Here is a 14,570-nt window from a genome sequence, read left to right on the forward strand (position 1 = left end):
ATATTCCTATACTAATACAAAATGACCTTTATTTGAAAAACTTCTTGCTCCCAACAAAATTAAATATGTATATAGTATAAGCAGTAAGAATGTTAAATTATGTGAAGAAAAACAATTAGAATAGCACCACCATCTGGTAAGTTTTATGTTTTGGGTAACAAAGCTGGCAATCTTAGAAGAATAAAGGAGAAAATGTGGTAAGAGTGAGGGGGTAGAAAGAGGGAATCCAAATACTACTTACTGATAACTCTTATAAAACATTAAGAAAAAATGCTAGCATTTAGATCCCTTTTTGTCTACAGATTACTTTAAATATACAACTGCCTGATAAATTCTGTGTGTGCTAGGTGCTGACCATTTTTTTCAATGAAGCCCCATATGTTTTTTAATGTATGCATGTCAGTTTTGTTTTTTTAAATGATTCCAGGAAAAGTACAAGCTCTTTAAGGCGTGAGATAGAGGTGATAATGAGAAGGAAACATGCCTCACTGGGAAAGTACTGCTGAGAGACATATACAATAAGAGGTAGCAGTTTCACAGAGTAAGAGGAAAGTCACTTCATTAACTTCTTATCTTATTCTCTCTCACAATGCCAAAATAAATTTAAAATAATTTTTCAAGTGCTTGAAAATGTGAATAGGAAAACATTTTCTATTTAAGTAAATTTCAAAGTGGTACAAATATAGAAAATCCACAAGTGCATAGCACTATAATATACTGACGTCATAACTTTTATAACAGTTTGTAAGTTATTATATTTTGAATATGGTGGAAATAAACAAGTCTGTAAGATAAAATTGCCTTTTAGGAATATAAGCTTTAGCACTGTAGCTCAGAAGACAAATAAAAAGGATTTAAGTAGAGTTCTAGATCATAAAATCCTCTGGTTGGCCAAACTATGCATGAGTCAGCCAGGTGCTCCCTCCTTACCAGCGGATCGGATCTATTAGAAAAGAGATGGGTGGCCCAGGGCATGGAAGAAAAGGACAATCCAGACTTACACTGTTTTCAAATCTGAAAGAGCATAGTTTATTTGTCTCCTTAGGCGAACATCATCAGCCAGATGTTCTATCTTTTTATAACTTCAAAATATGGCTTAAAAATAGCCTCAGTGGCCCTTTATTAGATAACTGAGTCAGTAAATTTTCAAATGTAAATTTATAAAAATTTTATCGCTCTAAATGATGTTAGTCAGCTAAACACAGATATGGAATTACTGATACTATAAAATCAGCCAGCAAAGCTCACCACTGTCTTCACCAGGACGTGCAATGGCAGTAGCCATTAAATAGTCAGAAATATGGTGCTATGAGGGCTTGAGACTGTACTTTCCAAGTTAGTCGTTGTACCAGAAAAATGGACTTAAGAATCAGATTCAGAGGGGGAGGAAAACTACAAAAAAAGATAACTACCCTTAGGAGTAAGTTAATACACAGTATATAATATGTAGACATTACTGTAAACAGCTGATACCTTAAAAATCTAGCAGCAATGAACCCTCAGACGCTTATTTGTGTGTATATCCATCCTAGATAAGATTACTCACCCAAAGAAGAGAAAGTGATTAGAAGCTCTAAAATCAAAGTTTGAGTTTAAAAAAACTTACAGGTAATCGGACATATTTCTGTAAATGTCCTAGTCACTCTTTGTATTTATTTTTAGGATATTTATTATGTCTTGGATATTGTTGGCAGTTTAGATAATATCCTCATCTCTAGGTATAAAGAGAGACTGTGCTCTTTATAGTAAGCCTTACTATCTGAGAGGGAATGGAAGCAAGCCTAGACTCCATATCAGTCAGAATTAACAGACCGGAGAAGAAAGGGTTGATGCCTTTGGACAGTGCACTATCCTGCTCAGATCACGGGCACTACTATTCAGTATACTGGAAAGGCTGAAGAGAACCCCAGAGGCCAATGAGGGGATTACCATTTCACTGGACAGATCAAGCCTGGATAAGTAACCAGAGGGAAAGCTGAGGCACACTTTTCACAGGCATTTTTTTAAAGGCTGGCTGAACAAAACAACAGTGTTTAAATTAATATAAGAAAGGCAACCATTAATAGCAGTTAATAGATACTCTTTGACGGAATAGTTTTCCTCCCTTCAGTTCCCACTACAATTTTTCCTTTTCATGTCTACCAGTCATTTTGAAACTGGCAACTGGATCCAAGTTTTCTTTTCCCTTTAAATCTAGAAAATAAGCTAAATGCAAAGTTATTCTTCTATGCTTCCATGTACTCAAAGAATTCAGAAACAATCATTTGGGTAACTTTGTTATCTTAAAAAGAATTCTCTCTTCAATATTCCCTTAATATGTGTGACAGAATGGTTTGACTTGCCCCTTTCACTTGATGCATAACTCTTCTGAGTACCTGTGTCAACTCACTGTATAAATCATGATAAACTGAAGGACAGGAGATTATAAGGAAGTGTATTTTCTGCCGTCTAACAAATTTATAACAGATCTTTAAAGGATTTTCCTCCTTAGTAGATTTTCCCCTTAGCCAATAGTAAATTAACCATGAAATACATGGATGTGATGTTTCAAATTAAAACAAAACAAACAACAACAAAAAACACACACACAAAAAAACAAATTAAAACAAAAAAACACAGGACTTAAAACACTGTTTTGTAGTTTTTTTGTTCTGGAACATTTACAATCTAATTATACTCTCGTAAAGAAACTATAATATTAAAAATTAATTCCTTAGAACCTTCAACTAGCTTAAAAGCTTACTAAAATCTCATGACCAAATACCTTAGCTAACAAAACACACTGAGTTTCTTGTTAATACAAAAGAATCCTTCGTTCAATAGCCTTTCGACAAATTGGACATTCACTCATTCGGTCTCCGCAGAGCTGGCATGTTCCATGGCCACAGAGGAAAATCATATTCTTTAGACGATCCAAACACACAGGGCACATTGTCTGGAATGGAAGATAACAAATAAAGTAATAAATGCTGAGACATTTTATATTTTGAAAGTGTAACGTGACAACTCTGTAACATCTTCTTTTGTTCTTTTAGTCAAATAATCTTTTGTTGCTTACAATTTTTTTTAAATTTTTAAATAGTTAAAACATCACCCCTATGAAATAGAAATGTTGGTTGTACTGTCAGGACAGTATAAAAGGCACTACATAAAACAAATACTGAATAAAAAATACTATATAAAACAAAACATGCACAGGCCAAAATCTAATAGGGAATGAACGTAAACAGCCCCATTCAGTCCGATTCAGATTCCCCAACTCTAGGTACTATGCTGTTCTTGTATGACAATAATGCAATGTATCAGACCTCCTGGGAAAGGGGGAAGCATAGAGAAGTCGCTATGAACATATGCCAAGCACTACACTAGATATGATACAACCTCAGTCCTATTATCACTCCCACTTTAAAATCAAGAAAACTGAGGTTTAGTGTGGTTAAAAGCTTCCCCAAAGCAAGCCACAATGTGAACTCAAGTCAAGTGGCCCCAGAGCTCTTGCTCTTGAACATTATGCGGCACTGCATGCCGTCAATGCATATCCTCTTAGTTAACAACAATTAGTCTTAGCTACATATTAATAATGTAATTTCATGAACTCAGAAGAATTTAGAAGTATGACAGACAGACTTCTGTGAAACACTCTAGGAAATCACATATTCATTCACAAAACACATTTTACATTTTATATTTATAAAAACATTTTTTACCTTAACATACAGTATTATTTCATTCTGAATTACATTTTTCACAAATAACATAGAAGTGAAATAGTTAAACAACAATGTATAGATTAATAAACCAGACCTAAAGCCTACATGAAGATGTAGTTATCAACTTTGACAATACCAGAAATCACTGTGGAAAAAAAAGACATAAAAAAATGGAATTGTAGACTAACTTGCTAACCCCACCCTTCCAAAGCATATTTTCATATTTATCTATCTTAAAGTTTTGTCAAGCAAAGCTGGAGAAAGTCCTATTTTTCATTTAAAAAGCCAAACCAGCTTTTTAGTGTCATTAAAAGTTTCTTTTCCATTAAATTTTCAAGAGTTCTACCTAAGTAATTAATAACTCATATTTCCGAAAGTAAACACACCTATGCACTCTTAGTTAAGTTACTTTGAGTTAATGCATCCATAAGAGAATATGAAATTAATTATTGTCTGTTAAAGACAATTGGGGTAATAGATAGATTGGAGATTTAAAATAAAAGAGGAGAGCTATTCAGATGCTTTCTCTTGGTAACCTTGAAGGGGGCCTGCAAGAAATCCCATCACTCCTCAGAAAATGAATTTTGTTTTAAGTGTTTAAATACTTTAATGGTGAAATATGGTAGTAAAGATAATTTAAGGAAGAAAAAACTTTGAATGGTAAACTTTGGATAAAGGTAGAGCTGAGTTATTCTTTTAGGATCCATATAGGTTGTCTTTACTTATTATAAAAACAATTTTAATTCAATTTGGAAATGAAATGCTTTTCAAAGAAGGTGTGTTCAAAAATCAGTTTTACCTTTCTATAAGTGTCTTTGGAAAAGGAACTGAGACTCTAAGGAGCTTCAAAAATTTTAAAACATTTTATTTTATACTAGAATGAGCTAAATATGTTTCTACTTTAATATTCCTACATTAAGAATTTGTAAATCCATATTTATCTTTACTTATTCACTATATAACAAGTATTAGTAGGTGGTGGATTTCAGAAAAAAAAACCTGGCCCAATCATAGAGTTTTCATCTTTTCAGATGGTGTTTTAATTCCTAACAAACATATATACTTAATTCTAAATTAGTTATCACAAGGGTCATTAGTTATCCTAGGTCACTACTGATTATGTCACATTCTTAAAATTCAGATAGAAACGACAACTGCTGACTCTAATAACTTCATGGCAACACTGATGTAATTGTGTTATTACTAAATTGTGTAATTTAGTAATTCTAACTAAAGAAATAACATCTTTTGCAGCTTAAACCTTTGAATTAAATCAGATTTAATTGCTGGGTCAAATAGCCAGGTATGGGAGGAAAAAAGACTTTCTTACTACATGCCTACAAGTTTTAGCTAATTTTTCCTTATTTTATTGTTGCTTTTATTGAATATTGAGTAGATAAGAGCATTTCTGTTGATATGTATAAAATATAAAGAACAATATGACCACCACCCAGTTTAAAGCATGAAACATTGCCTTTTCTTTTGAAGCCCTTCAACACATCCTCTCCAATCCTTTCCATCACTGATAACTTCTATTCTGAATTTTGCATTTATCTTTCCCTTGCTTTTCTTTATGTGTGTGTGTCTACATTTTTGAAGCATCACATCTATACAGAAATGTGCACAAATCCTAAGTGTACAGTTTAATATAAATTCACCAACTGATAAAATGCATGTAAATTGATAGTTAAATCAAGAAATGAAGTATCAGTATTGTACTCTAGAAACTTTTCTTATGCCTCCTCCCAGACATCCCAGCCAAGAAAACCACTACTCTTGATTTTAAACACCATCTTCTGTACGATTATTCCCCCGTTTGCATCCCCATTCTGTTTAGTTTTATTAAAATGATAGCAAATTTTCTGTTTTCATTAACTTACATTCCTACTAGCATCGTGAGTTATGTCTGCTACATATTCTGCCTAAACACCTGACAATGAGTTTTTAACAATGAGTTTTCCTGCAATCTGGTAGGTGGCAAAAGGTACCTCACAGTGGTTTATTTTTCATTTCTTTATTACTAGTGTATTGAGCATTTTTTCATGTTTATGATCATTTGTGTTTCCTATTTTTGGAAAGGGCCTGAGTAAATCTTTTAATCAGATTTTATCTGCTGCAAATATGAAAATACCACAAGCAATATATTAATATGAATCATGTGTAATATAGAAAACACTATTAGTTTCATAGAAAAATGTGACATGCTACTGTTAAAATCGTTTTTGCCATGGAGAAAGCATTATTACCTGCTCCTTAATGTCTTGCAACTGCTGCTGCAACTTCTGCACATCTGCATTGACATTGGTATTGTCCTTGTCCTTTTGTAACACTGGGATACTTCCACTTGCTATAATATAGATAAAAAATTCTAATGTTATGACTGTTTGGACACAATAACTATTTATTATTTCTAAAATTATTATTGTTTTATTAAAAATTGTCCAGCCGGCATGGCTCAGTGGTTGAGCATCAACCTAGGAGATCACGGTTCAATTCTTGGTCAAGGCACATGCCTGGGTTGCAGTCAATCCCCACTAGGGGGCGAGAAGAGGCTCAATGTCTAGCTCTCGCATGGTCTTTTTCTCTCTCTTTCTCCCTCTCTCTCTAAAAATCAATAAAAAAATCTTAAAAACAAAGACACAAGACTATTATTAGAACCCTCTTTAAATATTATTTTTACATGTGGACAACAGATACGGTAGTGACATTCATGTTATACTCCTGCATTTATTATCTTCAAAAATAAATAGGTTTACACATTACTTTCTAATTATATTTAACACAGCTAACCCAGACTTGAGGAGGGTTTTCCAAGGCTCTACTTGCTTCCTTCAACAAGGTCAAAAATACATTTTATGCTTCCTTCCCGTTCCTGCACTGTATGAACCCAAGACGACAAGCAGCACAGCATTTCAGCTAATTTTGGCAGCAAGCCTCCTTCCTTTATTCCCAACTCTCCTTGTTGTTAGTGATCCGAGATGAGGAACTCCATGAAAGAAAGGCCATGATCAGTGCTCTACTAAATGGAGGGAAATTTTTTATTTCACTTTTCCTACTCTCTAGATTCTTGGTCTTTTACTTTAGTTAATCTATCCCCGGGATTTATATTCTGCTCCAATGGTGATAAAGACAAAAGCCCTGTGCAGAAGTAGTTACACTAATGTTTTCCACATCTGCACAGAGCCCAAAGAAATCAAAGATACCATTCAGCTTATATTTAGTGCAAAGATGAAAAATATTTTTACATAGCTATACTATTGAAGAGGTTAAAGGTAAATAATTTACTTTTCACCTTTCCATTTGTTCACTAGGTTATACTTCAGTTTATCTACACTCTGTCCAAACTATTATTCCATAAAATACTCAAATGCTCCAGATAAACCTGCTAAACATAGGAATGATGTTAATACTTTCGTAAACTAAAAAAATAATTTGTAATATGATGTTCCCTCAAGATACACTAAACTGCATCTTAAAAATAGCAAATTTTCTTTAAGCAAGAATACAGTAATATTCTTTATATCACAGATGGTGGTATCTTAAAAGACTAATGTTTAAAGTTCTATAATCATATCACCAGCTAGAAAATTTTCAGGTTTCTAGTAATGTAAAAGGAGCAAAACCCTACCTGTTCCTCTGTAAATTCAAATTGTATACCTCATGCTTTACAAGATCATAGTGTACTATGCATGAGAGGAGATGTTTGGGAAAGTCCCAACAAGAAGGATAATGCTTAAGAAATCCACTTACAGATATCATCAGTGGTGTCTTCTGAACTTTTCCCTCCACAACACATAATGAAAGGCACTCTTCGTTCAACCACTGCCCGACACTGCACACACTTTTTCATCAAGCTAGCACAGTCTGGAAAACAATAGGACACTTCTTACAAAAGAGAACATGAATAAGAAAAGGGTTGCCTTTTCTCTGCTCATTCTTATAACTTAAATTTAATACTGAGATATACTACACCCTGCAGGCCAAACCCAACCATTAGCCTATTTTTGTAAATAAAGTTTGTTTTGTTTTGTTTTGAAATATATCTTTATTGATTTCAGAGAGAAGAAGGGAGAGGGAGAGAGAGAAACATCAATGATGAGAGAGTCAGTCGTTATTGATTGGATGCCTCCTGCACGCGCCTGACTAAGGATGGAGCCTGCAACCCAGGCGTGTGCCCTGACCCAGAATCGAACCTTGTGGATCCTAGGTTGATGCTCAACCGCTGAGCCATGCCCGGCCAGGCTGTAAATAAAGTTCTAATGGAAAATACTCCAACTCATTTATTTATATAGCCTATGGATGTTTTGGCATTATATGCGCAGCTGGTGTGGTCCAGTGGTTGAGTGTCGATCCATGCACCAGGAGGTCACTGGTTTGATTCCCAGTCAGGGCACATGCTCGGGTTATGGGGTCGATCCCCAGCAAGGGGTGTGCAGGAGGCAGTCTATGGATATGGATGTTTCTCTCTCATGGATGTTTCTACCTCTCTCACCCTCTCCCTAAAGTCAGTAAAACTTTTTTTTTAAATCTCTTAGATTTTAATACTATCCTCATGAAGAAAAGATTTCTGTCAGTTCTCTTGACAGAGGTTCAATTAAGAATAGTTAAGCCCGGCCGGGCGTGGCTCAGTAGTTGAGCATCAACCTAGGATCTGGGCCACTGGGGTTCAATTCCCGGTCAGGGCACGTGCCCAGGTTGCGGGCTGCAGCTCATGAATGACTCTCTCATCATTGATGTTTCTATCTCTCTCTCTCTCTCTCTCTCCTTTCCTCTCTCTGAAATCAATAAAGATATATTTAAAAAAAAAAATAGTTAAGAAGGCCAGAAATTATAACCCCAATTATTGCTCTGGGTGGTTCAGTAGTGGGAAAATTATGCAAGAAAAGCAATATTAAGGTGAAGACAATTGAAGATGTGATAATTTTATATATGAGAAAGGGCTAGACAAAATGTTTCAACATCCATTTTTTAGGAATAAATTTCTACTGTGTGTGAGAAGAGATCATTTTGTGCTAAAACAAATGAAATGAAAATTTGACCTAGTGGAACACAGCATATTCAGTCTTCTTTAAGGCTCAGGAGCAAGGAGGAAAATAGGTGACATTCTAGTAGAGAGAATGAAATGGAAGGTACTAGAGGTCCACCAACTCTGTTGTTTGTGAGTTATCAAAAATTTGTTTCATTTTCTACTTTTATAATAATACTGAGGAAGTTTTTCATAGGCTACTTACTCTCACAAGCACACATGTGTCCACACGGTTGAAAAAGAACAGCTGCTTTCTTGTCTGAGCATACCACACATTCTTCGATCTACAAAAAAGAAGTTACACAGTGCAAGCATGAACATCTACAGATAAAGCTCTAAGTTTCTTTTGTATCCAAATGTATTTCTTCTATAAGGAAACACTCTAGGCATGCCAAATTTTATACATACTTCTGTCCTCCACTCTTTTGGTTACTCATTTTTCCTGCTGAACAGGTTCCATGTCCACTTTAGTCCCCCTACCTGTTCTAAAGAATGATATTAAAAAACTCCATTTCTGCCCTACCGGGCATGGCTCAGCGGTTGAGCATCAACCTAGGATCCAGGAGATCACGGTTCGACTCCCAGTCAGGGCACATGCCCGGGTTGCAGGCTGGATCCCCAGTTAGGGGCGTGCAGGAGGCAGCGGATCAATGAATCTCTCATCACTGATGTTTCCATTTCCCTCTCCCTCTCCCTCCCTTCCTCTATCTGAAATCAATAAAGATATATTTTAAAAAATTAAAAATAAAAAACAATAAAACTCCAATTTCCTCTGAAGTCAGGAAGACCAGAGTAGACTTCAATTTTCTTTTTTTCAAAAACTACTTTGGGGAGAAAAATTTAAAAAACAAATGACTGATATTAAAATAGATTTCTAGCCCAGCCAGGCGTGGCTCAGCAGTTGAGCCTTGACCTAGGACCCAGGCGATCGGGATTCGATTCCCAGTCAGGGCACATGCCCGGGTTGTGGGCTCAATCAATGACTTTCCCATCGTTGATGTTTCTCTCTTTCTCTCTCTCTCTCTCTCTCTCTCTCCTTTCCTCTCTCTGAAATCAGTAAAGATATATTTTTAAAAAAAGAGATAGATTTCTAATATTAATAAAAATTTAGCCAGACTGCTAAAATTCAAGGGAATTTTTTCTGCTTACACACATCTAAGGAACACTACCTAAAACATCCTTTCCCAGGACTTGGTCAATTCCCCAACACCGGCTGGAGCCCAAAGTTTTGTCCTATTCTTTCTCCCTGGTCTCTAAAGTCTCCCAAGACCTATTCGTAATTTCCCTCAATTTTACCTCCTCTTCATTGGTTAATCTGAGTTCTGAGTGTGTAATTACTTCTTAACTTTGGCTCTGGTTTCTTTTACCCACACCCACCCCACTGTCCTTGGCTTCACATCCATCTTTCACCTGTTCTTCTCCCTCCTGACACACATTCACATTTACCCACATCTCTGTCATTTAATATTAGAGTCCAAAAATGATGACCACCACTCACCTATAACTTCACCTAAACAACCAAACACTGCATGCATGCTTTCTCTCTGGACTTTCCTAACTTATATATCCTGTTATGTGCAGAGAATTTATATAGTTGTAGTAATAGTGGAAAGCACTATTTATATTCCTGGACTCAAATTCCAGCTCTAGTGCTAACAAATTGCCTAATATTGTTGAGCCGCTGTTTTGTTTTTGTTTTTGTTTTTTTAATCTGAATGCTAAAGAACAATCCTTTACAGAGTAGTAAAGAGTAAATGAGAATAAGATAGGGAGAGGAGTTAGGTGTCCCTTATTCAAGTGTGCCCTTGAACGATTCTAAATGTGAGACAGTGAGGACATAGCTGATCTACAATACAGCAATATGGAAGAGTGGAAGGAGTTTTGGGAACATTTAAGAAGACTTGGTAACTAATACTATGTGGGGAATGAATGGTGAATAAGTTTAGCATATTTGCTAAGTTTCTGACTTGACTAACTGGTTCCAAACAGCTGAAAGAAACAAATTTCAGTCTCCTACAGCTCATAGGACTAAGACCAGGGTGTTTTTTCCAACTCTAGGATTACATTCAGGCTTTAGTACTATTCAAGGTCAGATTACAATGAAAGGAATGGTTACCTTCAGTATAGCAATCTAGACCCAAGTAGTACACCACCAGAATTGTGGGTAGGGAGCAAAAAATAGGAAAGCCCTGGATATGGGTGGTTAAGGGACCCATAGCCTGAGGTAAGTACACTAATTATTCGTAACTCCCAACCAAGGTTTTCCATTCTCATAAAGGAGATGTATGAGACTAGGGCTGGACCATGGCTAAGTTTCAAAGGTATGTCAGTCAGCCATCTATCTGGTTGGCTAGTAAACCAAACAGAAAGCAGGCACAACTTGGGTGAAAGAAGAAATGAAAATCCCAAATGTTAGCAACTGGAGACATGGACAAAAGTTTCAAGAGCAGTGACGGCGGGGAGGTAAAATTGACTGATCTAACCATTTGTATGTAAGAATCATTTTCCTACAAATATTTTAAGAACTGTTGTGCTAAGTACTAAGGAAAGATTAAAATGTGACAAGGAAAAGATGAGTAAATTAAGTGTTATATGTAACATGTTTAATTCAATGTCTAATATAAAATCTGTGCCGAGTACATGAGAATTCTCTTCTCCTCTCTATATAATGATGTGCTGGGGTTTTTTTAATGGTTCCTAATGGAACTGTGTATGTATCTGGATTGTTTATAAAGAGTTTAAAATAATCTAGCAAAATGATATAATAATCATTTACTTACCCAATCCTGTTATTAAAAAAAGAAAAACACTTTATAACCATAACTTTTTCCCTCTTCTGGAAATTTTCCTTGGGTTATATTCCCAGGAATGGAACTGCTATATTAAAGCATGTTTATTATGAAGGTTTGTGTATATATAGTGTCAGGATGGTCTCTCAGAAATGTGAAGCCTTTTATTTAGCCTCCACCAGTGTTAAGAGGGTACTCATTTCCCACTTCTCTAGAGAGGAGTTTTTTTAAATTTATTTTCACTAATTTGGTAAGAATGGTTAATAATAATTCATAATCTTTAAATTTGTATTTCTTTAATTAGTAAAGAAACTGAGCTTGTTTATTCTCCTGTCCTCCAAATACTAGTTTTATAATTCATCTTCAGTGAAGATGTACATTATCCTTTAACCACTTGGGGTCACTATTTCTTTATCTGCAAAGGCTCTGCAACCAATCTGGCAAATCTATTTGGTGAGTATATTAGTCTTTGTACTTTTCTACAGGTTTGAAAATTCCATAGTTTAAAAACAAATTGGAAGCTTACTAATTCTTGGAATTCAGAACTGGTCTAAAAAAAAATGGCAGCATATTTCTTCCTCTCTACCTCTCTGTTCCAGCAATCCTCCCTTGCAGACACTGTTTTTCATTTTGTCAGTGTATCATAACACAGTGCAAAGAACAGGGACCTCTGTCTTGGACAAGCTGGGGCTCTGAACTCACTTTACATGTCTTAAAGCACCTACAACATCCTATATGGCAGAGTAGCTCTTGACCTAAGTCATAGTTTGCCAAGAGATTACAAATTTTTAGCAGGAAATTATCATCCACATGTATGTCTTGACTACAAAGCAAGTGCTCAATAAAGGTTTGTTGAAATAGGGCTTTAATATAACAAAAAGTCCCAAGCACAAGAGCAGAATTCACAGACCAATCTAAAAATAAGAGAATGGCTTGGGTTTTTCTTCTTTCAGATTCTTTCCCAAACTGTTACTGTGTAAGCAGCTAACTATATTACAAATACCAAGTAGAATAATCCACATGTATTTATTAAGCAAGGTTCATGGACAATGCACATAAAATGCACGTGGGTGCCCAGCGTACAATCAGTGCCATTGGTTCATCCTCACCTTTACCGAGAGATTGAGCAGCTGCACAAATACTCCAGTATTTTCTTTCCAAAAAAATAACTTCCTTGTGCTTTTTTTTTACGTCAAAATTTTACCAAAGATATAGTCATCTGGATCATAAAAAAATCCAGTCTTAGAATGTTCCATATGGAAATGTGGGAAGCACTGGCGAGATAACACCTTTTAAGTTACTGCCTCCTAAATCATTAGGAGAATTAGTGCCAGCTCCTTTCTAATTAATAAAGGTCAATGAATAGCTTAAAAAGCATCAAGAGAAAAATGAAAAAATAAAAAAACTAGAATGGAAAAAAGAGTATAAACTTCATAAATGAAACCAAAGAAAACCAACATATCTTTTGGTTTAAGCTACTCACCTTGAGAGTAATCATTTGTAAGAAACTTAAATCTCACTTTACACGCACACGTGCACACACACACACACACATATATTAGGAAAAACTAAAACAGAAAATCAATGATTTCAGTAAGCCAAAAATAAGTCAGTATAGTTATGATAAAGCACTGAGTTACATGGGAAAATAATAAAACCAGTAACCCAGAAAAGAATGCTTCTCAAAAAGCAAAAGAAGTCAGACAAGATGAGAAGTTCAGAGTGGATACAGAGTTTGGCCATCACTAATTGCAGGATGATCAAACTTTATTTGCCTCCTGGAGGGAAATGATACAAAATGAGTAGCATCACCTGTCATGTTTCCTTGACAAAAATGTTTAAGCAGGCCCTAATCAAGCCATTAGACCTACCTTCCAGTTTACAGGAAACACAGATGATAGAGAAAAAAATTAATGCCATGACCAAACAAGCAAATAAATCCAGAATGTGTGACATCCTACAGAAAACAATTTATGGTCTTTACAAAGATAAATACAAAATAGTTCATGTACTCAGGAAAGGGGCAATTTACAAGTAACTGCAATACAAAATGGAATCAAATACATCTTTAGGTTATAAGGTGCTCTAAAGCAAAATAGTAAATTATTTTTAATGACTACAGTTTACATATAAAGAAGGAACATCATAAATGGTCTCAATAAATATCTAAATTATACATTCCTACATTTAGAACAGGAAGAACAAAATTAAACAGACACACAGCACCATATCATCTTATTTATCATTAACTGTAGTCTCAGAGATATTCATAAAATGGTAAAATACTATATTAAAAATATATTACCTTTGTCCTAGATTGAACTTGCTCTTTACAAATGAGGCATTTCTTGACTCGTGGAGAACATAGAGAACAGGTAGCAATATGTCCACATGGGCCAAAAAGAGTATCTCTCTTCATATCTGAGCACACCATACACTCTTCTAAGGTTTCAGAATCATTACTAATCATAGAAGGACTTCGAGAGCCCACTTGACCACTAATAAAAGAAAATATTTCTAATCAAGCCTATCAGAATATTTATATTACAAATTTAATAATTAAAATGTTTTTTAAAACATCTACAGCATCAGTAGTGTATATAAAAACAGCTTTAGATATGTTAAAAAATTAAGCTTTAACATCTCTATATGTATCACGGTATACTATATTTTTCTATTTATACACATCTCTGCATCTTCACATACTTGCAGTACTATTCAAATTACAAACTGAACAAGTGCTCACCCATTGGAAAATGGTAGATCCGAATCTTTTAACAAAAAAATCAAAAACACTAGTTTAAAATTTCGCATAAACACAGTTTCACTCAGAACTTTTTAGCTATATAGAACCAGCTGAGAAAGGTCTAGGAATAAAAAAACCCCTAACTAGAGTCCATGTTAGTTACCCTAACTACAGAAAGGATGAAATGAAGCACCATCAGAGTCCACAACTGACAGGACATGTTGGAAAATATGTCACCGCAGCTGCTGTTCAGACATGTCTTTAAGTGTATCCTTAGGGAGCAAAAATTCTACTACAGG

General features: G+C 35.1%; 1 protein-coding gene across 1 annotated transcript in view; it reads right to left on the minus strand.

Moving 5' to 3' along the window:
• Positions 1 to 1,009: 1,009 nt before the first annotated feature.
• Positions 1,010 to 14,570, minus strand: part of MIB1 (MIB E3 ubiquitin protein ligase 1) — a 93,144-nt gene continuing 79,583 nt past the window's right edge. The window contains exons 17-21 of the mRNA XM_081150092.1: positions 13,831 to 14,023; positions 8,942 to 9,020; positions 7,461 to 7,574; positions 5,957 to 6,057; positions 1,010 to 2,935 (exon numbers count right to left, since the gene is read on the minus strand). Of these exons, the coding sequence (XP_081006218.1) occupies positions 2,795 to 2,935; positions 5,957 to 6,057; positions 7,461 to 7,574; positions 8,942 to 9,020; positions 13,831 to 14,023 (628 nt within the window). The 3' untranslated portion in view covers positions 1,010 to 2,794. The remainder of the gene's footprint in view (positions 2,936 to 5,956; positions 6,058 to 7,460; positions 7,575 to 8,941; positions 9,021 to 13,830; positions 14,024 to 14,570) is intronic.

The sequence above is a fragment of the Miniopterus schreibersii genome, assembly GCF_964146895.1.
Source record: "Miniopterus schreibersii genome assembly, chromosome: 10".
Taxonomy (NCBI): Eukaryota; Metazoa; Chordata; class Mammalia; order Chiroptera; family Miniopteridae; genus Miniopterus; species Miniopterus schreibersii.